Source organism: Epinephelus lanceolatus, chromosome 22 (assembly GCF_041903045.1).
Source record: "Epinephelus lanceolatus isolate andai-2023 chromosome 22, ASM4190304v1, whole genome shotgun sequence".
NCBI lineage: Eukaryota > Metazoa > Chordata > Actinopteri > Perciformes > Serranidae > Epinephelus > Epinephelus lanceolatus.
In genome coordinates, this window is record NC_135755.1 from 6,244,414 (window position 1) to 6,271,500 (window position 27,087).

The 27,087-nt window shown below is 39.6% G+C and overlaps 2 protein-coding genes across 2 annotated transcripts; one reads left to right on the forward strand and one right to left on the reverse strand.

The window, feature by feature from the left end:
- Window positions 1–9,101: 9,101 nt before the first annotated feature.
- On the reverse strand, window positions 9,102–22,572 carry abce1 (ATP-binding cassette, sub-family E (OABP), member 1). The gene is made up of 19 exons (XM_033609426.2): window positions 22,433–22,572; window positions 21,122–21,263; window positions 20,921–21,006; window positions 20,616–20,713; window positions 19,541–19,658; window positions 18,809–18,946; window positions 18,382–18,451; window positions 16,334–16,430; window positions 16,159–16,248; window positions 15,892–16,013; window positions 15,524–15,648; window positions 15,277–15,373; window positions 11,942–12,001; window positions 11,796–11,854; window positions 11,558–11,668; window positions 11,192–11,334; window positions 10,126–10,248; window positions 9,893–10,004; window positions 9,102–9,538 (listed from the first exon to the last, which is right to left on the reverse strand). The coding sequence occupies exons 2-19, from the start codon at window positions 21,222–21,224 to the stop codon at window positions 9,491–9,493; spliced, it is 1,800 nt and encodes a 599-aa protein (XP_033465317.1). The 5' UTR covers window positions 21,225–21,263; window positions 22,433–22,572; the 3' UTR covers window positions 9,102–9,490.
- anapc10 (anaphase promoting complex subunit 10) lies at window positions 22,571–27,046 on the forward strand. Its single transcript, XM_033609627.2, has 6 exons — window positions 22,571–22,749; window positions 24,019–24,134; window positions 24,220–24,310; window positions 24,411–24,531; window positions 24,622–24,675; window positions 26,377–27,046. The coding sequence occupies exons 2-6, from the start codon at window positions 24,020–24,022 to the stop codon at window positions 26,554–26,556; spliced, it is 561 nt and encodes a 186-aa protein (XP_033465518.1). The 5' UTR covers window positions 22,571–22,749; window position 24,019; the 3' UTR covers window positions 26,557–27,046.
- Window positions 27,047–27,087: the final 41 nt, after the last annotated feature.

Sequence of the window (27,087 nt, forward strand, 5' to 3'; positions counted from 1 at the left end):
TATTTTTGCATTTTAATCACAGAGCTAAGATACAGATAAATCCCTTACTGCTGGGTTTAAGTATCACAGTCATCAGACTCATATTAACATCTGGACTAAAGAAACAGTTTGCTGCAAAATGAAAAAGGAAACATAAATTATGACTCAAAACAAAGATGGTAGCTGCTTAATATTTATGTACGAGACAAAAAGCATTGGTGTGGAAGTATCCGTGAGGTAGTTGTGACATTTTATATGACGTACTGTGAATTAAACTTAGACATTTTATGACAAATTAATAACATGCTATAACTATTGTATTTTTTATGTGATATTACACCCTAACACTTTTGGGACATTTTTTATAACATGCTATACTAAAATCAACCTATAATGCGTAAAAAAAGATGTCATGGAAAAAAGTATGTTGAAAAAGTCAAAATATAGTAGATCAAAAGCCATCAGCAATAAAATCAGTATATGTGGGGGAAAAAATAAAAATAGAAAACTTGTGAAAAGACATCATATAGTATGTCAAAAAGTTGTTGTTTTTTAAATTCCCACAATAAAAAATGTCTTATTATAGTATGTTGAAAATCTTATCAAAACGGTCATAGTTGAAGAATGTCATGGTGTAGTTTGTCATAAAATGTAATTTAAAAAAAAACTAAATAGTATGTTTAAAAAAATGTCACGGTATAGTGAGCTGAAAATTATTTAAAAAGTCTTACCATAGTGTGTTAAAAACATGTTAAAAGTCATAGAAAAACACCAAAAAAGTAAAAAATGGTAAATATAGAATGTGGGGAAACATGACCAAAAAAGTCATAGCTAAGTTGAGAGTCATATTAAAGTATGGCAAATTACGCAATCAGAAAAAGTCATACAATGTCAATAAACGTAATTTAAAAAGTCATAGTAGAATATCATAAAAATCTGTATTCTATGTCAAGCCACTACTACTGCATTGAGGAACGTCATCAAAAACGTCCTCACGACAATCATAATACAGCAAGAAAAACACTTCATCAAGGGTCATATGTCGGAAAGTATGTTCAAAAACATTAAAAAAAAAGTCATAGTATAAAATGTTGAAAAAAAGTTATGAAAAACATTGTCAAAAATCGTCATTTAAAAAAGTCAAGTTATATTATTGCAAGAAATGACATCAAAAAAGTCATCGTGAAGTATGACTAAGAAATGTCCAAGCATAGTATGCAGATGCAGAACAACCACTGCTCCACCGGCTCCGTCTTGGCAAGGTGCAAGATTTCTGCACACGAACATCTATGCAGTGTTTCCCTTTTGTGACTTTTGTGATGTTTTCGACATACCATGCTATGACAATTTCAGTTACATTTTTGGCATACTGTGCTACGACTATTTTTTTTTTTTTACATTTTTATATGACGACTTTTTGATGACATCTTAAAACTAGGGATGCACCAAATATTCGGTAACCGAATATATTCGGCTGAATATTGCAAAAAAACACACCTTCGGTATTCAGTGGAATAAGTTAAAAGCAAGGCCGAATAATAGTGGCGTGTTTTGATAACGCAATCAAACAGCGTGCCATGACGAGTGGAGTAAAATGTCGGCAGCGTGGCGATCCGTCCGTCACCGCACTCGCATTTGCGACTAAAAGCGAGCAAAATATGCTTAAATCATTTTACACACACTGTGCGAGCAGCCTACAGATTTCAACCACCAGCAGAAACGAAAGGCGAATCCCACCAATTGTGGGATGAACAGAGGAGTCAGAGGAGAAACGAGCCGTTCACGGCCCACAAACCTCACCGCACTTTAGGGACTGTTCTTTACTTGTCAGGGGAGGAGGGTGGCTGGTTGATTCTTATTTTATTTATTTATTTTATTTTGATCCCCCCTATGTTAATCACTTATTGATGCTGTTTTTGAAGTATGAATAAGTCAATAAGTAATTTATTCCATTGAAATATCATTGATGTATTATAGAAAAGTGATTTATCTTTTTATAAATGACAAAAGGCACATCTGCCTCATTTTTGCTGTGGTATCGTGATACTACTCAGAACCGTGATACCTTCACTGGTATCGTACCGTGGGATCCAACACTAATCTGGAGGGGGTTCATCTGCAAAAACTAATGAAAAACTAAACAATGATATTCGGTATTCGGTACTCGGTATTCGGCCAAGCATTTAATATTATTCGGCTTCGACTTCGGCCACAAATTTTCATTTCGGTGCATCCCTACTTACAACATACTATACCACAGTGTATTTCGTGACATTTTTGGGAAAGTATACCATGATTTCTGTGGGGATGTTTTTCCACGTGACATTTTGTCATAAGAGTTTTCAACATACTACAATCTGCCTTTTTTATGATAGTTTTCAACAGAATGTACTATGACTTTTTCAATAACGTTTATTGACATACTATGCTATTACTATTTTTGAGACATTTTTTGTTTCTGGACATCGTATACTGTGACTTTTTTATGAGATTTATTCAGCTGACTATACTGTGACAATTACAATGATTATGGACCTGCTACTTTGACTTTCTTAATGACATCTTTCAGTAGTTTTTTCAACATACTATACTATGTTTTTACATGATTTTGAACGACATGCTATACTATGACTTTTTTTCATGATCGTGGACCACATGCTATACTATGATGTTTTTTCATGATTGTGGACGACATGCTATACTATGATGTTTTTTCTTGATTTTGGACGACATGCTATACTATGACCTTTTTCATGATTTTGAACGACATACTATACTATGACGGTTTTTCATGATTTTGAACGACATGCTATACTATGATGTTTTTTCATGATTGTGGACGACATACTATACTATGACGTTTTTTCTTGATTTTGGACGACATACTATACTATGACTTTTTTTCATGATTGTGGACGACATGCTATACGATGACCTTTTTCATGATTTTGGATGACATGCTATACTATGACTTATTTTCATGATTTTGAACGACATACTATACTATGGCCTTTTTTCATGATTTTGAATGACATACTATACTATGGGGCGGCACGGTGGTGTGGTGGTTAGCACTCTCGCCTCACAGCAAGAGGGTTGCTTAGATCCCGGGCGTGGGAGCCCTTCTGTGCGGAGTTTGCATGTTCTCCCCATGTCAGCGTGGATTCTCTCCGGGCACTCCGGCTTCCTCCCACAGTCCAAAGACATGCAGATTGGGGACTAGGCTAACTGGTGACTCTAAATTGTCCGTAGGTGTGAATGTGAACGTGAATGGTTGTTTGTCTCTATGTGTCAGCCCTGTGATAGTCTGGCGACCTGTCCAGGGTGTACCCTGCCTCTCACCCGATGTCAGCTGGGATAGGCTCCAGCCCCCCCGCGACCCTCAAGAGGATGAAGCGGTTAGAAGATGAATGAATGAATGAATGAATACTATACTATGACTTATTTTCATGAGTTTGACCGACATACTATACTATGGCCTTTTTTCATGATTTTGAACCACATGCTATACTATGACGTTTTTTTCACATTGTTGGATGACATACTATGCTATGACTTTTTTCATGATTTTGAACCACATGCTATACCATGACGTTTTTTTCACATTGTTGGACGACATACTATGCTATGATGTTTTTTCATGATTTTGGACGACATGCTATACTATGACCTTTTTTCATGATTTTGAACATGCTATACTATGACCTTTTTTCATGATTTTGAACAACATGCTATACTATTACGTTTTTTCCTGATTTTGGACGACATACTATACTATGACTTTTTTTCATGATTTTGGACGACATACTATACTATGACCCTTTTTCATGATTCTGAATGACATGCTATACTATGACGTTTTTTCATGATTTTGAACAACATGCTATACTATGACGTTTTTTCCTGATTTTGGACGACATACTATACTATGACTTTTTTTCATGATTTTGGACGACATGCTATATACTATGACCCTTTTTCATGATTCTGAATGACATGCTATACTATGACTTTTTTTTCATGATTTTGGACAACATACTATACTATGACCCTTTTTCATGATTCTGAATGACATGCTATACTATGACTTTTTTTCACATTGTTGGACGACATACTATACTGTGACTTTTTTTCATGATTTTGAACGACATACTATACTATGACTTTTTTTCATGATTTTGAACAACATGCTATACTATGACGTTTTTTTCATGATTTTGAACAACATACTATACTATGACTTTTTTTCATGATTTTGGACGACATACTATACTATGACCCTTTTTCATGATTCTGAATGACATGCTATACTATGACTTTTTTTCATGATTTTGAACGACATACTATACTATGACTTTTTTTCATGATTTTGAACAACATGCTATACTATGACGTTTTTTTCCTGATTTTGAACAACATGCTATACTATGACTTTTTTTCATGATTTTGAACGACATACTATACTATGACGTTTTTTCATGATTTTGAACGACATGCTATACTATGACGTTTTTTCCTGATTTTGGACGACATACTATACTGTGACTTTTTTTCATGATTTTGGACGACATACTATACTATGACTTTTTTTCATGATTTTGAACGATATACTATACTATGACTTTTTTTCATGATTTTGAACAACATGCTATACTATGACGTTTTTTCCTGATTTTGGACGACATACTATACTATGACTTTTTTTCATGATTTTGAACAACATGCTATACTATGACTTTTTTTCATGATTTTGAACAACATGCTATACTATGACCCTTTTTCATGATTTTAAACAACATGCTATACTATGACCCTTTTTCATGATTTTAAACAACATGCTATACTATGACCCTTTTTCATGATTCTGAATGACATACTATACTATGACCCTTTTTCATGATTTTAAACAACATGCTATACCATGAATTATTTTAATGATTTTGAACGACATACTATACTATGACTTTTTTCATGATTTTGAACAACATGCTATACTATGACCCTTTTTCATGATTTTGAACAACATGCTATACCATGACTTATTTTCATGATTTTGAACGACATGCTATACCATGACTTATTTTCATGATTTTGAACGACATGCTATACTATGACTTTTTTCATGATTTTGAACAACATGCTATACTATGACCCTTTTTCATGATTTTGAACAACATGCTATACCATGACTTATTTTCATGATTTTGAACGACATGCTATACTATGATGTTTTTTCATGATTTTGAACGACATACTATACTATGACCTTTTTTCATGATTTTGAACAACATGCTATACTATGATGTTTTTTCATGATTTTGAACGACATGCTATACTATGATGTTTTTTCATGATTTTGAACGACATACTATACTATGACCTTTTTTCATGATTTTGAACAACATGCTATACCATGACTTATTTTCATGATTTTGAACGACATGCTATACTATGACCTTTTTTCATGATTTTGAACAACATGCTATACTATGATGTTTTTTCATGATTTTGAACGACATGCTATACTATGATGTTTTTTCATGATTTTGAACGACATACTATACTATGACCTTTTTTCATGATTTTGAACAACATGCTATACCATGACTTATTTTCATGATTTTGAACGACATACTATGACTTTTTTTCATGATTTTGAACGACATACTATACTATGACTTTTTTTCATGATTTTGAATGACATACTATACTATGACGTTTTTTCATGATTTTGAACAACATGCTATACTATGACCCTTTTTCATGATTTTAAACAACATGCTATACTATGACCCTTTTTCATGATTTTAAACAACATGCTATACTATGACCCTTTTTCATGATTCTGAATGACATACTATACTATGACCCTTTTTCATGATTTTAAACAACATGCTATACCATGAATTATTTTAATGATTTTGAACGACATACTATACTATGACTTTTTTCATGATTTTGAACAACATGCTATACTATGACCTTTTTTCATGATTTTGAACGGCATGCTATACTATGATGTTTTTTCATGATTTTGAACGACATGCTATACTATGACCTTTTTTCATGATTTTGAACGACATGCTATACTATGATGTTTTTTCATGATTTTGAACGACATGCTATACTATGATGTTTTTTCATGATTTTGAACGACATACTATACTATGACCTTTTTTCATGATTTTGAACAACATGCTATACCATGACTTATTTTCATGATTTTGAACGACATGCTATACTATGACCTTTTTTCATGATTTTGAACGACATGCTATACTACGACCCTTTTTCATGATTTTGGACGACATGCTATACTATGACTTTTTTCATGATTTTGAACGACATACTATACTATGACTTTTTTTCACATTGTTGGACGACATACTATGCTATGATGTTTTTTCATGATTTTGGACGACATACTATACTATGACCTTTTTTCATGATTTTGAACGACATGCTATACTATGATGTTTTTTCATGATTTTGAACGACATGCTATACTATGATGTTTTTTCATGATTTTGAACGACATACTATACTATGACCTTTTTTCATGATTTTGAACGACATGCTATACTATGATGTTTTTTTATGATTTTGAACGACATGCTATACTATGATGTTTTTTCATGATTTTGAACGACATACTATACTATGACCTTTTTTCATGATTTTGAACAACATGCTATACCATGACTTATTTTCATGATTTTGAACGACATGCTATACTATGACCTTTTTTCATGATTTTGAACGACATGCTATACTACGACCCTTTTTCATGATTTTGGACGACATGCTATACTATGACTTTTTTTCACATTGTTGGACGACATACTATGCTATGATGTTTTTTCATGATTTTGGACGACATGCTATACTATGACCTTTTTTCATGATTTTGAACATGCTATACTATGACCTTTTTTCATGATTTTGAACATGCTATACTATGACGTTTTTTCACATTTCTTGACGACGTGCTATACTATGACTCTTTTACACATTTTTGGATGACATGCTATACTATGACGTTTTTACATGATTTTGAACCACATGCTATACTATGACCTTTTTTCACGATTTTGAACGACATACTATACTATGACGTTTTTTCACATTTCTTGACGACGTGCTATACTATGACTCTTTTACACATTTTTGAACGACATACTATACTATGACGTTTTTTCACATTTTTTGACGAAATGCTATACTATGAAGTTTTTTCACATTTTTGGACGACATGCTATACTATGATGTTTTTTCATATTTTTGGACTACATAATATACTATGACGTTTTTTCACATTCTTGGACGACATACTATACTATGACTTTTTTACACATTTTTGGACGACTAAATATGATGTTTTTTCACATATTTAGACTACATGCTATACTATGACATTTTTACATGATTTTGAACCACATGCTATACTTTGACCTTTTTTCATGATTTTGAATGACATACTATACTATGACGTTTTTTCACATTTCTTGACGACGTGCTATACTATGACTCTTTTACACATTTTTGGATGACATGCTATACTATGACGTTTTTACATGATTTTGAACCACATACTATGACTTTTTTTCACATTTCTTGACGACGTGCTATACTATGACTCTTTTACACATTTTTGGATGACATGCTATACTATGACGTTTTTTCACATTTTTTGACGAAATGCTATACTGTGAAGTTTTTTCACATTTTTGGACAACATGCTATACTATGATGTTTTTTCATATTTTTGGACTACATAATATACTATGACGTTTTTTCATGATTTTGGACAACTATGACGTTTTTTCACATTCTTGGATGACATACTATACTATGATGTTTTTTCACATTTTTGGACGACATGCTATACTATGATGTTTTTCACATTTTTGGACGATATGCTATACTATGACGTTTATTCATATTTTTGTATGACATACTATACTATGGCTTTTTTTCATGATTTTCGATATACAATACATTTTTGACAGTTTTTTCGGCATACTATTCTATGACATTTTACCAGTTTTTTCGACATACTAGACTTTGACGTTTTTGTAGTTTTTTCAACAATACATTTATACAATTAAGTTCTTTCGCCATGCTATACTAGAACGTTTTTCAAGGTTTTTCTACATATGATGTTTTATGACATGCTATATTATGATGTTCTTGATCGTTTTTTTGCCATTACTTTTTTTAACACAGTATTCTGTGCACCACTTTGGTTAGGTTATAGTATAGAATGTAACAAAATGTCATTACAAAAGCTATACAATATTATGTTGAAAAACGTCATCAAAGAAGTCATAACATAGTATGACCAGAAATGCCGTTTTAAAAAAGTCATCTTATGGTATATCCAAAATTGTCATCTTCAAGTTATAGTGTACAAAAATCAAAAAATTTCCATCAGTAAAAAATGTCACACTACAGTATATTATGTTGAAAAACATGGACAAAAATCGTTGAGTATACTGAAAGATGTCTTGAAAAAATGTAGTATAATCCAAGGAAATCAACACAGTAGTCATCGTATGCAATGTCCAAAAACATCATTGGATAGCATGTAGAAAGTTCTCATTAATAAAAAGGTCTTCGTACAGTATGTCCAAAAACATTGAAAAAAATTACTGTTCAGTATGTTAAAAAGTGTCAAAGAAATGACAGGTATACTTTTTCATGGTTCTTGTAATGATATAGTACATTTTAAAAAACTAAACAAAGCCATAGCATTCTATGTTGAAAAGTGTCATGAGAACATTTGTGGTATAGTATCTGATTTACTCTTGTGAATTACTATACAGTTTTTTTTTAAACATAATACACTGACATTTTTATGACTATAATTAAAATACTTATATAATAATAATTATCTCCTTTTCCTCATGCCATTTTGAAATTATGATGCAATATCTCAAATTGTCAGAGATCCAAAGATAATCTTAGACAAAATTTTGGGGGTCAGCCACCTGTTGGCTGGAACACGGTACTACAACTTAAAATGGTTCAAAATAGCCTCCGAATATCTAAAGGGTTGGAATTAGCTGCGGCTGCAGAGACTATGATGACAGATCCGGGACATAATAAATAGAGATCGAAACTTTTCTTGGATCAGGTAGCATCAGTTTATTATTATTTATTGTAAATGCATGAGTGTTAAAATATGCTGCTTAATGTTCCACAATGTCGCTGGCTTGTGAATACAGCCCAGTATGTTCGGGCTGACGGACACAGAATGCAATGCACTTTTTTCATTTTAAACATGTCACAACATTGCTGGCTATTGAATGCAGCCTGGTACATAAAAGGCTGATGGGTTTTTATTTTTATGTTTCTTACAATATTCTTTTAAACATATCTGCTGTTTGTTGAATGCAGCCTAGTTGTTATTGTTTGTAGGTGTCTCGGCTGCAACAAGAACACTGCCAGGTGCTGAGCGCAGCCCCGGCAACGTTGCAGGAAGTCACAGTTGGTCAAACAGGAAGTCGTCTTAGTCGTCCAGGAAGAAGTAGTTTCCGCTCTTCTTCTGTTCTGTGTCCTGGGAGACAGAGGGGACACAGGTCAGTCTTTAAACACAACTGTATTTGCAAGTCAAGGCGTTGACGGCAAAAATCACGGTTGGTTTGTGAAGCTGATATCTGTGTGCTGGGATGTGCACACTTCAGCACATAACGCAATACAGTGTCTACTCTTTGGGACACAATAAGTAACAATACTATATTAATATAACTGTCACTTGAAAAGAAGTGACTTATGTAAGTCTTGAACTTAGGTCGGCAGCAGGAGGCAGTGAAGGTATAAAAATAACGTCTCAGTCGACTGATTTGTCCTTTTAATCTCGAGTTCACTTGGTATGAATGACTCGCAGTCCGTTAACTATCCGTGTTTGTACCTTGATGGAGTTTTGCTTGTTGATGCGCGGTCTGAAGTTGTTCGGGTCTCGCCTGAACGTGATTTCCAACAGCGACAGAAACCTGTTCATCCCCGCTAACAGACCCTGAGGACTGACGGACACACAGAGACAATCAGATTTATAGATAACAGTAACAATCAGACGTAAATAAATTAAACATCACAGGGAGTTTGTTTAGCTAATGCTGGGAGCATTTCATTTAAAGGTCTTACGTGTTAGCTGCGGTCATCTTGGAGGGAATACCGTCGAACACGATGACTCTGTCAGCCAGGTAGGTCGCCATGATGAAGTCGTGCTCCACCACAAACGCTGTCTTCTTCGCGTGGAGGATGTACCTGCGCGCACACACACACCAGAGACACAGTCAGACAGGCGGACGATGGAGGACGTAAAGACAGTGAGGGAAATAAGGGATGTGGAGGAAAAGGGAATGAGGAGTTGGAGGAAGGGGTGAAGTATGAAGGAAAGATGAGCAAGGTAGGAAGAGAAATATAAAGGAAATATTAGGGAATGAAGGAAAAGTGAGGGAGGATGGGAGGGAAATATGACGAAAAAGTGAGGGAGAAAAGGAGGGAAATATGAAGGAAGGGAAGAAAATATGGAGAAAAAGTGATGAATGACAGGAAGTATAAAGAAAAAATGGGGGTTAAAAAGGAGACGGAATTATAGTGGAAAAGTACGGGAGGAAGAGAAGAAAACAAAGAAAAAAATAGGGTGGAACGGAGGAAAATATAAAGGAAAAGTGAGGTTGGAAGGAAGGGAAAAGAGAGGGAAATATGAAAGAATAAAAAGGGAGTACAGGAAGGAAATGTGATGGGAAAGAGGGGATATATAAAGGAAAAATGAGGGAGTACGGAAGGAAAATATGAAGAAAACGTGAGGGTGGAGGAGAGAGAATTTTGAAGGACAAGTGAGAAAGGAAGGGAAATATGAGGGGAAAAGTAAGCGATGAGAAGGAAAAATTAGGGTAGAAGGGAAAGTGAGGGAAGAAGAGTGGGAGGTATGGAGGAAAAATGGGGGTGAAAAAAGAGGGAATAATAATGGAAAAGTAGGGTGGGAAGAAAAGCAAGTATGAAGGAAAAATGAGGAAGTACAGGAGAAAAATATGAGGAAAAAGCTGAGGATGGAAGGGAGGAAGTATTAAGAAAGGAGAGGGAGGATGTAGAGAAAAGGGAAGGAAGCGAGGGCAGATGGGAGGAGACGTGGGAGCAGAGGAGGGATGACTGCAGGAAGCTACACTCTTCCTGTTACTGTACGAAATGGAAAAGTGTTTGTGACCTCTTGATGACCCTGGCGGCCATCAATCTCTGCTCGGAGTCCAGGTAGGCCGAAGGTTCGTCGATCAGGTAAACGTCAGCTGGTTTCCCCAAACACAGAGTGAGAGCGACTCTCTGCAGCTCACCACCAGACAGGTTCTGCACCTGAAGGGAGGAGGAAGAGGAGGAGGAAGGGGTTAGTCGCTCATTATGTCACAACATTAACGAGGACTTGTAATGGAGTGCTGCTTGTAATGGAGTATTTGTCCACAGTGTTACGGATACTTCTACTTGAGTTAAAGATCAGAGCACTTCCTCCACCTCTGCTTCCTGTGTGATGCGACTCTGGGTAAGAACAATCAGATAAGTGTGCATGTGAGCGTCTTACATCCTGGTCGATGATGCTCTCTATCTGCAGCGGCTTCATGACGTCGGTGATGAACTGCGGGTGAGTGTAGGCGTCTCTGATCTTCTCGTGCAGCAGGGCTCTGACGCTGCCCTGCACACACACACACACACACACACACACAGAAACACAAACTCTTCACATCTTCAAACATTCGACTCATCTGTCAAACACGTGAAGGCATCACACTGGACTCGATGAGGAAACTGACTGAACAGACCTTGAACTTTGGGCTGATGGTCTGAGGCTTGTAGCTGACGTTCAGGATGGGAACCTCACCTGGGTGGGAGAGAGCGCACAGGTGAGTCAGTGTGTTCACACATTTCACTGTGTGTGTGTGTGTGTGTGTACATGTGTGATACTCACCTCCCCCGTCAGGTTTGAGTCCTCCAGCCAACATCCTGATGAAGGTGGTCTTCCCCGTGCCTGCAGACACACAAACATAAATACAAACATTAAACACACTGCGCAGATCGATCCTATGACTTTTCATTTAGCGCCACCTGCAGGTCAAAGTTACACCAGCAACATGTTTGTTTGCTTAGGACCAAACAGGAGGTGACGGCTGACAGTGGACGATGCCTTGGTGCCGATACGATAACTAAACTTTTTCCCTTCCCTGACTCATGAATAACCATATTTTACTTTTCTACAAAACTATTTTTTATTCAACAAAGGAAGCCAACGTTTTCAATGTTAAATGTTATCTAAACAAGATTTCACAACTACAATTATCACCTTGGTAAACCGAGCGTAAACCGTTCCTGAGATATGACGTTTAATAATGACCAGAGAAGTGTTTTATGCAGAACATGATGATGTCACAGTGAAGTTGACCTTTGACCTTTTGAATATAAAATCTCATCACTTCATTATTTTATCCTGTTAGACATTAGTGTGAAGTTTTGTCATAATTAGTGAATGAATTCTTGAGTTATGGCCAAAAAAAAAAAAAAAAGTTTGTGAGGTCACAGTGACCTTGACCTTTGACCAACAAGTTCTAATCTGTTCATTCTTCAGTCCAAGTGGACGTTTGTGCCAAATTTGAATAAATTCCCTCAAAGCCATTTTGAGATATCACATTCTGAAGATGAGATGGATGCAAGGCCAAAGTGACCTTGACCTTTGACTACCAAAGTCAAGTTAATTGTTGAGTCCAAGTTAACGTTTGTGCCAAATTTAAAGAAATCCCCTCGAGATGTTCTTTAGCATTCACAGTGACACTGACCTTTGATGTAAGACGCCCAAATTCTAATTAGTTTATCATTTAGTACAAGCGGAGGTTTGGGCCAAATTTGAAGAAATTCCCTTGAGGCGTTCTTGAGAATGGGACGGATGTACGGACAACCTGAAACATGATGCCTCCGGCCACGGCTCTCACCGGCACAGAGGCACGATAAAAATCTGTCTTCAAATTGGTTAAATAAATAAAATCTGGCGCAGAGTTTCGTGGTGCCCACATGGTGAATACGACTGATTTTGGTGATCCCGTGACTTTTCTTGTAGCGCCACCATGAAGCTGACATTTTTGGGTTTTAGTAAAATGTCTTAACTACTAAATGAATTACCATGAAACTGTGCGATGATGTCATTTTTTTAAGTTGTCATCGTGGTGTGAACTAGTGCAGTAAACATATTGTGAAAAACTGCGATTCTGCTGTCAGGTTGTGTTTTTTTTAGTACGTTGTAATAAAGTATCAGAAGAAAGCAGCACTTTAAAATGTAACTTATTTCTTTTTATTGTGTCGAGTTCAATGATCGATTTGTTCAATAAAAGAACGCTGGAAATAATTTCCACACACAATTTGTAGTATTTCTGCAGTGTACTGAAAGCAGCAGAAAAACTGAGTACACTTGAATATCTGTTTATCACAAGTAATATCGTTATCATAGGGCTGCTCGATTATGGACAAAAATCATAATCACGATTATTTTAGTCAAAATTGAAATCATGATGATGCAAATGATTATGTTTTCACTTTGAAAACATGCTGTAGGCTGGATGCTTATTTGTTGATGATGTATTTGTAAACAAATACACAGGCCTAGTCGTGGCACTACGTGGCGCTCTAACATTGCTTAAAAGACCAGTCCAGGGTAAAATTGATCTGGGGTGTATTCCTTGATGATCCCGAGTTGGAACGTGCCTTGGGAAGCAAAATCATGCAAATAGGATGTAGCGCTATGTAGACAGCTTCAGTGCATACTAGCGGAATGGCTCACACGGCTAACTCTAAGGGCACAGCATGGAACCCCACTTGAAAGTTATCGTTGAACCCACTTCCAGTGCACAGAATCGCACCACACTTCGGTGGTCGACTGCGACAGACCCTAACATCATACCAAAAGCAACGAGAACTTCTGAGGTGATCAGAGTGTTTATTTAAAGGTGCTGACACACCAGGCCGACGGTCGGCCCGTTGGCCAATGTCGGGCTATTGGTGAGCGTCTGTTGCCCTAGTCTTTGTGGTGTGTCCCGCACTGTTGGCACTAGTCAAACCCCTGTCGACAGCTTTTCGGCCGATTGAGCATGTTGAATCAGCAGCGGAGCTTGTTGGTGAGAGAGATCACTCTGATTGGCTGTTCAGGTTTTATTCCCTCGCCCCTGTAGCGAGTGAATCTGCCTGTAGTGAAACCGGGGCTAACCGGTGCTTCCTCCTCAGGCTCCACTTCACTCAGCTGCCCCACAGACCCGCTGCTTCTTCCCACTTTAACCTGAATAACAAACCAGGGCTAGCTGGGAGCGGCTAGCGGAGCATTAGCCGCAGCATGACCGGAGGGAAGCACAGCCAGTTAGCCTCCGCTAGTCCTGGCTCTCCGTTTGGATCCAACCGGAGCACCGAGCCCTGGTTTGTTATTCAGGTTAAAGTGGGAAGAAGCAGCGGGTTTATCGGGCAGCTGAGTGAAGTGGAGCCTGAGGAGGAAACACCGGGACCGTCTGGATGTAATAGTCTGTGGAGGTGCTGCGGTGCTCGGCTGCACAGATAGGAAACCCCTCGGCTGACAAGATGTATCACTCTCTCACTCCGCTCTCTCTCACGCAGGCGCAGAACGTACGTGCTACTTGGCCGTCGGCTGTAGTCTTTGTAGTGTGTTCAAATGCAAGTGACACAGGGCGACGTGAGGCAACGCAGACGACGCAAGAGATGGCTCTCGTCGCTGCTAGTTCTTTGATGTCGGTTTGGTCTGTCCGCACCTTTAAAAAGATTGTTTGCAACTGTATTACCGACCCAGACCGAACTGCCTGCTGCCGCCATCTTGGAAAGACGTAACGTGATCTGAAGTCTGTGGAAGGTCTCCGGGAGAGGAGGGGAGGGGGCAGTATTGAGCATGCGTGTCTTCTAAAAATCGTTTACCCTCGATTTAATTTATTTTGAAATTGTTTGACCTCAAAATCGTAATCACGATCACCAGACGATTAAGTGCACAGCCTTACGTTATCGCGATATTGACCGTTATCATGTCATGCAGCCCCAGACTGGTTCAAGGTTTTTGCAACTCAGCCGAAACAGGATCTTACAGATCTGGTACCGACACCCAAACGTTACTTTTTTCAACAGCCTGATGATTAACTTTTTTTTCTTTTTTACAAAGTTATGAAATGTTTAAGGTCTAAACACGAGCAGCAGTTTTTCCACAGTAAAATTCTGTCTTAATTCTGTCTGATAAAAATGATTCAGACTAGGACCTCGGCTGCTTACCGTTCTCTCCCAGCATCACCATGATCTCAGAGTCTGTAAACTCTCCTCCTTTGATGTCCAGCGTGAACTCGCCCATCGTCTTTGACATTTCTGGATACTGAACAACGAAAGCACATCAAGATGAAAAGGGAGGAGGACAGACGAAGGAAATATGGGAACAGAAGAAAGAAACTGGGGGAAGGAGGATGGAAGTGACTACCAGGTAAAAAAAGACAGCGATGTATAAGATCAGATGATGTGAACACACCTGGTAGTGCCTGAGTCTCTTCACCTCCTCCTCATTGGCCGTCTCAGCCACCTTGAAGACCAACGAGGTCTCACGAAACCTGAGATTCTCCGTGGGAACGTAACCGTCCAGGAAGATATTGATGCCTGAGAGTGAAAAGGAAATTAAAGACTTCTTTTTGATGGACAAGTTGTCTTAATTTCTACTGTAAGAATCACCCATCAGTCACCATTTAGTGTTTGTAACTTTGAATAGATTTCATCTTTTGTTTTCTCTGCTGCAGTGGAAACATGCAGACCCATGACCCGAAATCCACAGTATGTTTCCAACCATTTGTTTTACACACTGTTGCACTTTCACTGTGTTTATTTGTGTGTTTTGGGTTTTACCCTCTCGGACGCTGAAGGGCATGGTGACGACTCCGTAGGCGCTGGGGACTCCGTACAGACAGCAGATGAAGTCAGACAGGTAATCCAACACACTCAGGTCGTGCTCCACCACAATGATGTACCTGCAACACACACACACTTATACACAACTCTGATACAGTTTAAGAACGATGAAGAAAATGCACAGTCTGTGTGGTGATGCACTCGGATACTTTAAGCACTACAAACTGGTCGCTGTAAGCAGAGGGAGTGACTGACGGGCGTTACCTGTCCGGGGTGATGAGTGAGCGGATGGTGATGGCAGCCTTCAGCCTCTGTTTCACATCCAGGTAACTGGACGGCTCATCAAACATAAATCTGCGGCACAGAAACAAAACGTCAGTCTGCGCGTTCGCAGTCAAACAGTGAACCTACGATCGGCAGCAGCAGGTCGTTTCCTCACATGTCGGCTCTCTGGATGCAGACGACGGCGCAGGCGAACCTCTGCAGCTCTCCTCCGGACAGATCCTCCACGTTCCTCTCGCGCAGGTGACTCAGATCTGCCCGGCAACAATAAATAAACGACCAATCACAATAGAGACGTGACAAAACAACCTTTACAACTTAACCTATTAATATAGGAAAATAAATAACACATTATTTTTTATATCTGGTGTATTTTAATCATATTTTGTTCCCTTGTGTTTCTTTTCTTTTCCTTATGTTGTTGGTGTGGCTTATTTTACTTAGGTTAACTACTATGGTGTCACCATAACTACTATCAATTCATCCATCTATTTTCATCGGGTCATGGAGGCAGCAGGCCAAGCAAAGCACCCCCAGCGTCCCTCTCCCCAGCAACGCTTTCCAGCTCCTCCTGTGGGACCCCGAGGTGTTCCTAGGATGAGATGAGATATGTCATCCCTCCAGTGTGTTCTGGGTGTGCCCCGGGGCCTCCTACCAGTGGGACGTGCCCAGTATGGAGACGACTAACAACTACAGCTTAAATAGTTTTTGTTTTGTTACCTGCTCTTCTTTGATCTACTATAATATGTTGTCTTCAGCTGCATTATGTTGTTTATCTGTTGGAAAATTTTAATTGTTGAATGCCACTAGTTAAAAGAGTACTGTCTGTAGCTCTGGTTGAGGGTGAGAGGCTGTCAGCAGATAAACAGAGATCTGTGTGGGTACATGAGACCCTAAAAAAGAGGCTGGATCATGGGGAGTACCACCAGTTGGTCCAGGAGCTTCTCCTCCATCATGGACGCTTACAGGCATATTTCAGGACGACTCAGGGGCAGTTTGACAACCTGCCGTCTATCGTCAAGCCGTATAGCTCTGTGTATCCAGCAGCTGCTACCACCAGTTTCTCCTCCATTGTTTACCAACTGTAAACTTGTTGTCATGACGACCACAGAAGACCCGCCTCTCAAATCATCCACCTGGACAATGGGAAAAAAGATGACTTGGGGCGCCTTTTCCGCTTTGAGTTGACGTTTTTTAGACTCAAGGAGTTCAGAGCGCCTTGGCCAAGGCATCCAGAGCGCACAGACGTCAGGCGCGTCACAACGCAAAAAGCTTCATTCTCATTAAATACTATTACAAAAAGGAGCCTCCAGCTGCTGTAACACATCCCGACCTAACCCCCAAAATCCACCAGATGTGTGTTGGTTGCGTCTGCGCCCCGGAACGGCAGCAGAGCCGATCCATTTCAATTCTAGTCAATGTGTGTGCTTCCACTGGCTGCGGCTCCGTCACAGCTGCGGCACTCCAGAGCCCTCCGCAACAGATACGCAGGACTTCTATTTCTGCTGGAGCACATTGCAGCAATTCAGCACAGAGCAGATCGTGTGGGGCAGGAAGTCGTGCACAGAAACAAAATAAAACATCCGGTTAATTTTCAAAAATTAATCCATGCACTACAATTTGAGAACGTCATAATGGGCGGAGGCAGGCCTGAAGTCAACAGGTCAGAGGTTTCCAGACGTCATTTCACCCCGTTGACACCATGGACGAGGAGATGTTAATCATGGAGGTGCACTGAGATGTCTTCCTACTACTCCTCTGGCTTTGTGGTTCTGTTTATAGAAACTACATCTTGTTATAATCGCGAGATCTCACGGGTCCTCGTGACTCCTGCTGTGCGTGGAGCTGCACCGTTCCGCACAGCAAGCGCAGCCGGTGGGTGTTGACAGACGGTGGAGCACGGAGCAGATAACCAGTGCTGCCGTTCCGCAACGGACACACATCCAGTGGAATTCCGGCGTAAGATAGGCCTTTCCTACTCTTACCAGGACTCATGTTCAGCTCTCACCGCAAGAGTCACGTCTCGTGAGATGTCAGAACGAGACTTCTTCAGGGAAACTTTGACACAAAACAGGATGCAACAATGTTGTCAGACACTGACAGGGGATACTGACAGTCAGACCTGTCAGGGGCAAAAAATACCAAAGTTCCCCTTTTAAGTGTTTGTCTGAGTGTGTATATATGTATCGTGTGTTTGTTATTTACCCAGCTGATCACAGACGATGTTCTGTGTGTCTGTGTCGTCTTTCCTGCTCAGGATGGCCCCTACTGACCCCTGCAGGCACACAGGGAGAATTACAACCAGTCCTGCAGTACTGAAATCATTTAACACACTTGAAACAATATGATTAAAACAATAACAAGATCTGTGGTGGAAGAAATATTCAGATCCTCTACTTAAGTGACAACATCACGCTGTAAAATATTCAAGTTTGTGCTTGTAACAGAGTGAAAGTACATTAGTATTACTGGCAATATGTTAACGTATAAACCTATTTTACATATAAAATCAAAGCTATTACAGCTGTACATGAAGTAAACATATCAACCTGCTACACTTCAGTACAGTACTTGAGTAAATGTACTTGGTTGCTTTCCCCCGCTGTGAACAGGAAGTGCTGAGCTGGCTTACCTTGACAGTCTTTGGGATCTGGTCGACGTACTGCGGTTTGACGATGGCCCGCAGGTCGTCCTCCAGGATTTTGGTGAAATAGTTCTGCAGCTCAGAACCTCTGAAGTAGGTCAAGATCTCCTGCCAGTCTGGAGGATTCTGGGGAACAACACAGTCACGTACACTGCATTAACATGTGGACAGAGAGAGCACGTGAAACAGCAGAGACGTTTAATGCTTATTGTTTGTTATCTCTGCTCTGACAGCAACCAGACGAGTGTTTGACTTGAAACCTGCACAGTACAGACTGTGACACACGACTGCTCCTGATTTGACTCCTGTAGATACATTTAATAAGTCGCTTAGACTGTTAAAATATCTCATAAATATCTAAGTGATGTCACTTTAGCGACAGGAATCGAGAAGCGGTTTTAAACTATCTGATCAAACTGAATCATATGCTCCTGTATATGTGTATTTTTTGTAAGTGATGAGGGAAAACATTAATTAGCTAATTAATCAATGAGCTGGATTTGGAGTATTGTCCTTATCAGTACAAGAGACAATCTTTTCTTATCACACAGTTTTTCAGCAAACGAAGCTTTCAGTCGATCAGTTGGTCAGAAGAGAAAATGGCAGCTGTGAGCAGCTACACCCACGTGTTATCTCATCAGCACAGCACCGCCTCTAACACCAGATCACACCGCAACATGTCGGCTTTACAGAAACATGACAGTGTGTCTGAACACTCACATCGTATCTGCCCAGGTTGGGTTTCTGTTTTCCAGCCAGGATCTTCAGAGCTGTAGACTTGCCGATACCGTTGGTCCCCACCAATCCCAGCACCTCACCGGGCCGGGGGATCGGCAGTCTGCACACACACACACACACACATAAACCACATTATAAACACAGCAACACATGTGGAGCGACACCAAGATGTCAGTATTCTTCAAACACAGTGTAGCAGTGGTGGAAGTACTCTGCACCCACACAGCAACGTAAAAATACTCTGTTACAGGTTAGCCATGCATTTAAATACTTTATATTCAATTTAGTTCAGTGGTTGCCAACATGGGGGTCGGACCCCTCCGAAGGGTCACCAGATAAATCTGAGGGGTCGTCACATGTTTGATGAGAGAGGAAAGAAGAAAATAAAGGTGCGTTCTGAATACATTTTCGTTTTACCTTTAGTAGGTCCAGCAGCTGCCCTTAAATGTTGCACGCAGTACGCACACAATCGAGACACACTACTTTCTCGTAACACTGCACCCTGAACCCTGTTGCCCTTTTATCCGTTACCTTGGAGTCAGACGCGGAGGTCAAGAACTCGTAATCACTGTCATAACGTGACACTGGGACAAAATAAAACATAAAGGTCCTAAAAATGATCGAATAAACGACATTTAGCGCTCCAATCAGATTTGGCTGTTCAATATGAATATTTGATCATCCAAATAGTGCTGAGCGAGGTTCAGCTGGACGTTCAGTGACAGTGACGTCCATGTAATACAGTAAACAAGCCAACTGCACAAAAAATGGATCAGAACAAAATTTCTCTCTGACGCTACAGATTAAATAAAAGCTGGAGACTGTGTCGTATTAAGTTGCTGTGAGCTGTAAAAGAAGAAACCATTATCTCAGAGCCTGACGAGGAAAAGCGTCTCTTCCTGAGGGCAGCTGCTTGTACCAAGGAGCAAAATCTGGGGACCAAAATGTCCCCAGAAGGCACACTGACTGACACAATAAAAGAAAAAAAACCTGCTTGACTTTAAGAACCTCAGTTGACTGAGAGGTCTCTGACTGATGACTCAAATAAGCAGCATACCGGTGCAGTTTGAAGGAGTTGGCGCAGTATCTGTGTGTGGTTTCCTTCTCCAGGTTGCTGGGCAGGTTGACGATCGACAACGCTCCGAACGGACATTTCTATAACGACAAAAGACAGCCAGACTTAAAATAAAAACATGGATGCAGTAACTCTTTTTAATCAACCCTTCAGACTGTCTCGATTGACTGAAGGGCAAATGAGATGACAGAATGCTGAACTAAAAGTCTCATGAGGCTGCTGATGAAAGACCAGCTATCATAATGTCTTAACTAACTAGACTTAAATGTGACTTCAGGTGTTATTACCTTGATGCAGATGCCGCAGCCTATGCACAGAGACTCTGAGATCCAGGCAATCTTACTCTGTGGAGTCACCTCGATACACAGCTTACCTGCAAACACACACATTTGAGTACAGGCTAGTTTTGAAGTGTTGCAGTTGATTCTACTTCTGACAGCTAAATCTTTCTGGACATGAACAACATGAGCGACTACATGAGCGCTCACCCATGCGGACCACTGGGCAGCTTTTCTTGCACTCCTGACGGCATTTCTTCGGTTTGCATTTGTCGTGGTTGACGATGGCGATCCTGGTGTTTTTGTCTGCCATGATGGAGGGCTGGAATGACGGACGCTAGCACCTGTGGAGCTGAACAAGAAGACGGGAGTTATCTGGGTGGTTAATGACGAGGCAGGCTGATGAAGGAAATGAAGGTAGAATGTTGGTTTTCATCTGACACACACATTTAGAGAGTCAGGTACCACAGTCAATAGAGACACTATCTAAATTGCAGAGGTTCAGGCTCAAACCTGTGTCCTCATTCACACTGCTCACTCTGCTGAAGCAACACATTTCAATTCTGAACAAAAACGCACAGCCTTTGCCTTGAACAATGGGCATGCAGCACCACGGCCCTGCACCAGCCTCTATCTGCTCCTGAGTGCAACCACAGCTAACGCTCCCTGGCTTTAATGCAGATCCCAGTCTGGTGGGTTTTCATTTCAAGGCATCAGGAGGTGGAACTGACGTTAATGAATCTGCTGCGAACCGGTCAAGTTAGCGCCACGCAGTGTTTTTTGAGGAGAGTGAGTCACACCAGACTCCATTTAAAAGCCTGGCCTTTTATTGTTGCCTCGCCACTGAACATACATGCCCGTCATTATACGTGATTTACGACCTTTAACCAGTCGGTGGTGTCCGCCCTTTCAACCCGGCATACATTTAACACATGGAGTGAAACGCGTCATTAAAAATGAAGGTTAAACTGTTATTTTCTATGAATAACATCCCAAAGGAGAGACGCAACGTGACGGGCGGTGTCGAGCACCAAAGTTGGATTTGTCCTTAAATAACCTGCCGATGAGTGAGTCATTCATATGCCGAATTCATCAACCGACCGTAAAGACTGACAAGACGTCTTGTATCGTGGCCTTTTATGTGTATATAAATGTCGATGAGCAGGAAAAGCTTAAATTGAAAAAAAAAATTAACAGGATTTTGAGAGGCGAAGCGAAAACGTAATGTTGTCGGTGGGCCTCTGCTATTAATAAGAGCTGTGTTACTCTCACAGTATTAACTAGCTCTACGTTTGTGCTCAGGCGGGTAAATCGATGGTTAAACGGCCACGCTGGAGGCTACACAACACCGCTTACTACGAGTATTAACCTGGAGGCTACTGTCGGCAAGCTAACGGTTGCGACATTAGCATCGGAGGCCCCGCACTTTGACAGCTGCTCCGTGGGGGAACAGCGCTCGCTTTTACGGCGACACAACCCGAAAAAAGGCACGAAATCCGGAGCGATAAGTTAAAAACTCACCCCTCTTCGGCTCCCGTTCCCCGGCTCGAGAGAAAACAAACGAGAAACAACGTTTAGACACAAAAAATCGGGGCTGAAACTTCTTTTTTTCCAGCAACGTGTTCGTCTCCTGGAAGCCGGCTGGAAAGATGGCGGGAGAGACGCCGACAGAGTGCGACGCTGCGCTCGGTGACGTCATCTGAAAGCGCCCCGGACTCACAAAAGTGGGAGATTCGAAGTGGCCGCAGCAAAACAATGCGGATTTGAGCTTTGTCCACCTTTTTCTTAACATGTGATGCATTAACTCGACACATTGGAGACTCGTCACAACCACTATTGTAAGTTTTACTTCATATTCATGTCGTACATTTAAGTTTCAGTGGCTTTAGTGGAGAAATGTTAGCTGTTAGCAGCTAGCTGCAGCTCCACACCAAACTCCGTTTGAACGCTCGTTTAATTTTTACTCACATAATGACATTGCCTGTATTACGGGAAATAACAAACAACTTCTTTTTTAAACGTTGTGGTCCTTTCTTAAATTCGGTGTTACCGATTAGAGTGTTTGAGTTCCCCTCCTTCAAATAGCCACGATTAAAATAACCACATATTTTGCACTTTATATAAATTTTAACCAAATAAGATGGCACCAGATGTGTCACTTGTATGCCGAATTTCCCCTAAAGATCTAGTAATTCCCAGAAGCCTTTCACTTTGACTCTATCGTCATTTTAATGAGTAAATGTTTGAATCAGTAGGTTTGATGTCCCCCTCCTTCAGATAGCCACTTAGATTTATCCTATTTTTTAATGCAGCTAAATAAATGGCTTCTAGATGTGTCACATATATGCCGAATATATCCTAGGAATGTAATAATTCCCTGAAGCTCTTTAGTCAGATTGTGTCATCAGTTCAAATCTTCTAATATACAATTTAACTAAAAATGTTAGAAATTTGAAGGGAGTTCGGCTGACTTTCTGGACATTGCATGCATTTCAGACAAGTAACGATTTATTGAAACGTTGTAGTCCATTGTTATGTTCAGCTTATACGAATCTATATGTGTGATACTCCCACCCTAAATAAGATGCCACCAGATGTGTCACTTATATGTCGATTTTCCCTTAAGGACCTTTTAATTCTTAAAAGCTCGTAAGTCAGATTCTGTCATTAGTTTACATCTGTCAGTTTTTCAAATAAAATGTGAGAAATGTGAAGGGAGTTTGGCCTTAGGTTGCATGCATTTAACAACACATAATTCAAACACTGCGGTCCATTTTTATATTCTGTGTTAAGGATGAATATGTTTGATATTCCTTCCTTAAAGTATTGCGAGTAAAGCCAAGGCATTAACCACAAATGTGGCACTAAATGTAAGCTGCCTGGCGAAATAAGATGCCACCAGACGTGTCACTTACCTGCCGAATTTTTCCTAAAAGCCTATTAATTCTCAGAAGCTCTCAAATCAGACTCTGTCATTAATTTACATATTTTAATTTACAGGCAAACATCAAAATGTAAAAAATGCAAAGGGAGTTTGGCGTTACGTTCCTGAGTTTTGAGACTGTGTTCACTGAACTCATGTTTCTGTATTTCCCTGTGATGTAAAGGATGGCCACCCCGAGCAAGACGCCACCCGGCGCCGACCCGAAGCAGCTGGAGCGGACCGGGACGGTTCGTGAGATCGGCTCCCAGGCGGTGTGGTCCCTCTCCTCCTGTAAACCTGGTCAGCTCCAAACCCTAATGCACAGATACAGATACAATACACAGAGTGGTGAGTGTAGTCTGATTGTAGCTGAACTTTTGTCCAGGTTTCGGAGTGGATCAGCTGAGGGACGACAACCTGGAGACCTACTGGCAGTCAGACGGATCGCAGCCTCATTTAGTCAACATACAGTTCAGGTAACACGGTCCTGCTGGTACTGGGAGTACTGGGAGTACTGGGTGTTTTGATAGGGATATGGTGTGGCGTGTTAAACTGTGCGTCTGTGTTTATGTGCAGGAGGAGAACGACCGTGAAGATGCTGTGTATTTACGCTGATTATAAATCCGATGAGAGCTACACGCCCAGTAAGATCTCCGTCAGAGTGGGAAACAACTTCCACAACCTGCAGGAGATCAGGGTAACAACTCTTGATGTGTTTATCGCTGCCTGACGCTTCACATGATGTGCTCTGTTCTCACCATCGTCCTCCTCCTCTTCCTCTCTGCAGCAGTTAGAGATGGTGGAGCCCAGCGGGTGGATCCACATCTCTCTGATGAATCAGGTAACGTTTCTAATCAGTGTGTGCCTGTGATTCCTCTGCTTCTTCCTGTACAGGTTTGTTTCATGAATGGTTCTCAGGGCTGTCGGTGTTTGACGTGACCTCATCTTTCATTTGAGCCATAATACCTTTTTGGCTCTGATCAAAACCAGCCTGTAGCTCCGAGCATCAAGGAGCCGTCAAGTGCAGAACGCTGGCATTGATCGATCTACACTCTTCACATTTATTAATATAAATATTAAGTTGTGTCATGAACCATTTCCTTTATTTTCTGCGCCCACTAGATGGCGCAAGTGTGCCACCTAGTGGTGAGTGTATTTAAACCCTTTCAAACCTGGGTCAGGTGCCTTTAACGCGCATTTCAACCATCAAAACCTCAAAGTATTGGTTTGATTTCTATAGAAAACATGGTGGGGAAAAGGTTATGAGCATTATTAGAACATTATCAAAGCTCTTAAGTATTCTTAATATATGTTTAAAATTATGCTACAGAAAATAGATATTATTTCATTACATTTTTTTACCAATCTTTTTTAGGTAGTTTTCTTGTTTGTTTTTTTAACTTTTATTTTTTGCTTATTTTCAGGTAATTTTTTTTTTTTTTTTTTTTTACTTTTCTTTTTTGCTTACTTTGGGTAATTTTCTCGTTGTTTTTTAACTTTTATTTTTTTTGCTTATTTTCAGGTAAGTTTTTTTTTTTTTTTTTTCTCAAAAAACATTTAATATCTTGCTCATTTTCAGGTAAAAGTATAAAGTTCTCATTGCCTTTTTTCCAAATCAAGCCCATTCACTCAGGTTTCAAAGGGTTATTTTATTATTATTATTATTATTATTATCTATTAATTCATTTTAATTAAATACATTGAAATTATTCATTAAGGCATATTTTAATCACATGTATTTATTTAAATTAAATAAATAAATAAATAAATAAGGTACAAGTACAAAATTATTTATTCAAAATTAAAAGAGATTAATAAAAATAACATCTACATATGTGAGAATTTACTAATAAATCATTAAATAAATTAAAAAATAAAAAGCAGCTGTTGTTTTAAAAGAATAAATAATAATAAAAATAATATCTACAGATGTGAGGCCTTTTAAGTAAATAAATAAGTAAATAAAATCAAAATATGAAAATAAGATTATAAAAAAGCTCAAATTAAAATTAAACTAAACACCTTTTTAAAAATATTATAGAAAATAAATAATAATAGGCTAATAAACTGTAAATTTAAATCAGGTGACTTGTAGTTTTGAGTTGAATTGTCCTCGTACAGTTTATTTATTTTTTTTACTTCTGATTATTTACTTGTTGTTTCTCTGTTTAACTGTAAATATTTTTGTCTTTCTGCTGCTGCAACTTTTATTTTATTATTAAACTCGTTTGATCAGACGGTTCCCGAATAGTCAATATTTTGCTTTTTTATTCTGACTTTTTTTGTATGTTTTTGGCAGGTTGTCTTCAGAAAACATTTAACATTTGAGAGCTTTGGCTTCTTTTTGTTAAATAAAAAATGAGTTAATATTTTATTCTGAATCGAATCAGCGCTAAAATCTAAAAAAGACTGAGTGACAGCAGCCCTCCTCTTCATGTGACACTGTGTGTATCTTTGTGTGTTGTGGCAGGAAGTTGTGAGTAAGAGCATCACTAATGACCAAAGTGTGTGTCTGTGTGTGTGTGTGTGTGTGTGTGTGTAGCGGACAAACGAGCCCATCAGCACCTTCATGATCCAGATTGCGGTGCTCGCCAACCACCAGAACGGCAGAGACACGCACATGCGTCAGATCAAAGTCTACACACCTGTGGAGGAGAGCTCCATCGGGAAGTTCCCACGATGCACCACGGTTGACTTCATGATGTACCGCACCATCAGGTAATCGGGAGCGAAACGTGACTTTCTGTGGACGAGGCCTACAGGAGACGAGAGGGAGAGAGACACAATTAAAAACTCATGATGTAGATTGATTGATGGTTGCCCTGCTTATCATTGAAGTCTTTTTAAACGTGGCTTTTTAACGAACAGTACAGATGTTTTAAATTACAGTGCAAGTATTAAATATAACCACATTTAAAGTTAGTGAAAAGTTCGTATGTTGTGATGTGAAGAATGGAAAGAAACAAACTCCCTCTGTGATGTTTTCTAAAGGTTCAGCAACATGTGCTCCGGCTGCACACGGCCCCACACACTGAAGAATCTTAAGTGAATAAGTTAAGTTTATTTTTTATCTTGGCGCAGGAGCCAGACGGAGTTTATCTAGAAGCCAAAATGTTTTCACGCAGTTCAAACCCAAACTGCTGCTGTGCCTACAGACCGTCTCCTGTTGTGGTTTTGTTTGTGAACATTGAATTAAACGTGTTTTAACGCAACATGGCTGCCAGCGTGTGACTGTGTGATGAATGAACACAGG

What these genes read in the sequence shown, in the direction of transcription:
- abce1 (XM_033609426.2), bottom strand. Translation starts at nt 21,224, where the DNA reads ATGGCAGACAAAAACACCAGGATCGCCATCGTCAACCACGACAAATGC. An exon ending in AGATCCCAAAGACTGTCAAG is followed by an intron (nt 18,452 to 18,808) that starts GTAAGCCAGCTC and finishes GTGTGCCTGCAG; the next exon opens with GGGTCAGTAGGGGCCATCCT. An exon ending in CATCGTCTGTGATCAGCTGG is followed by an intron (nt 16,431 to 18,381) that starts GTAAATAACAAA and finishes GTTGCCGGGCAG; the next exon opens with ATCTGAGTCACCTGCGCGAG.
- anapc10 (XM_033609627.2), top strand. Translation starts at nt 24,020, where the DNA reads ATGGCCACCCCGAGCAAGACGCCACCCGGCGCCGACCCGAAGCAGCTG. An exon ending in CCTCTCCTCCTGTAAACCTG is followed by an intron (nt 24,135 to 24,219) that starts GTCAGCTCCAAA and finishes ACTTTTGTCCAG; the next exon opens with GTTTCGGAGTGGATCAGCTG. An exon ending in TTAGTCAACATACAGTTCAG is followed by an intron (nt 24,311 to 24,410) that starts GTAACACGGTCC and finishes GTTTATGTGCAG; the next exon opens with GAGGAGAACGACCGTGAAGA.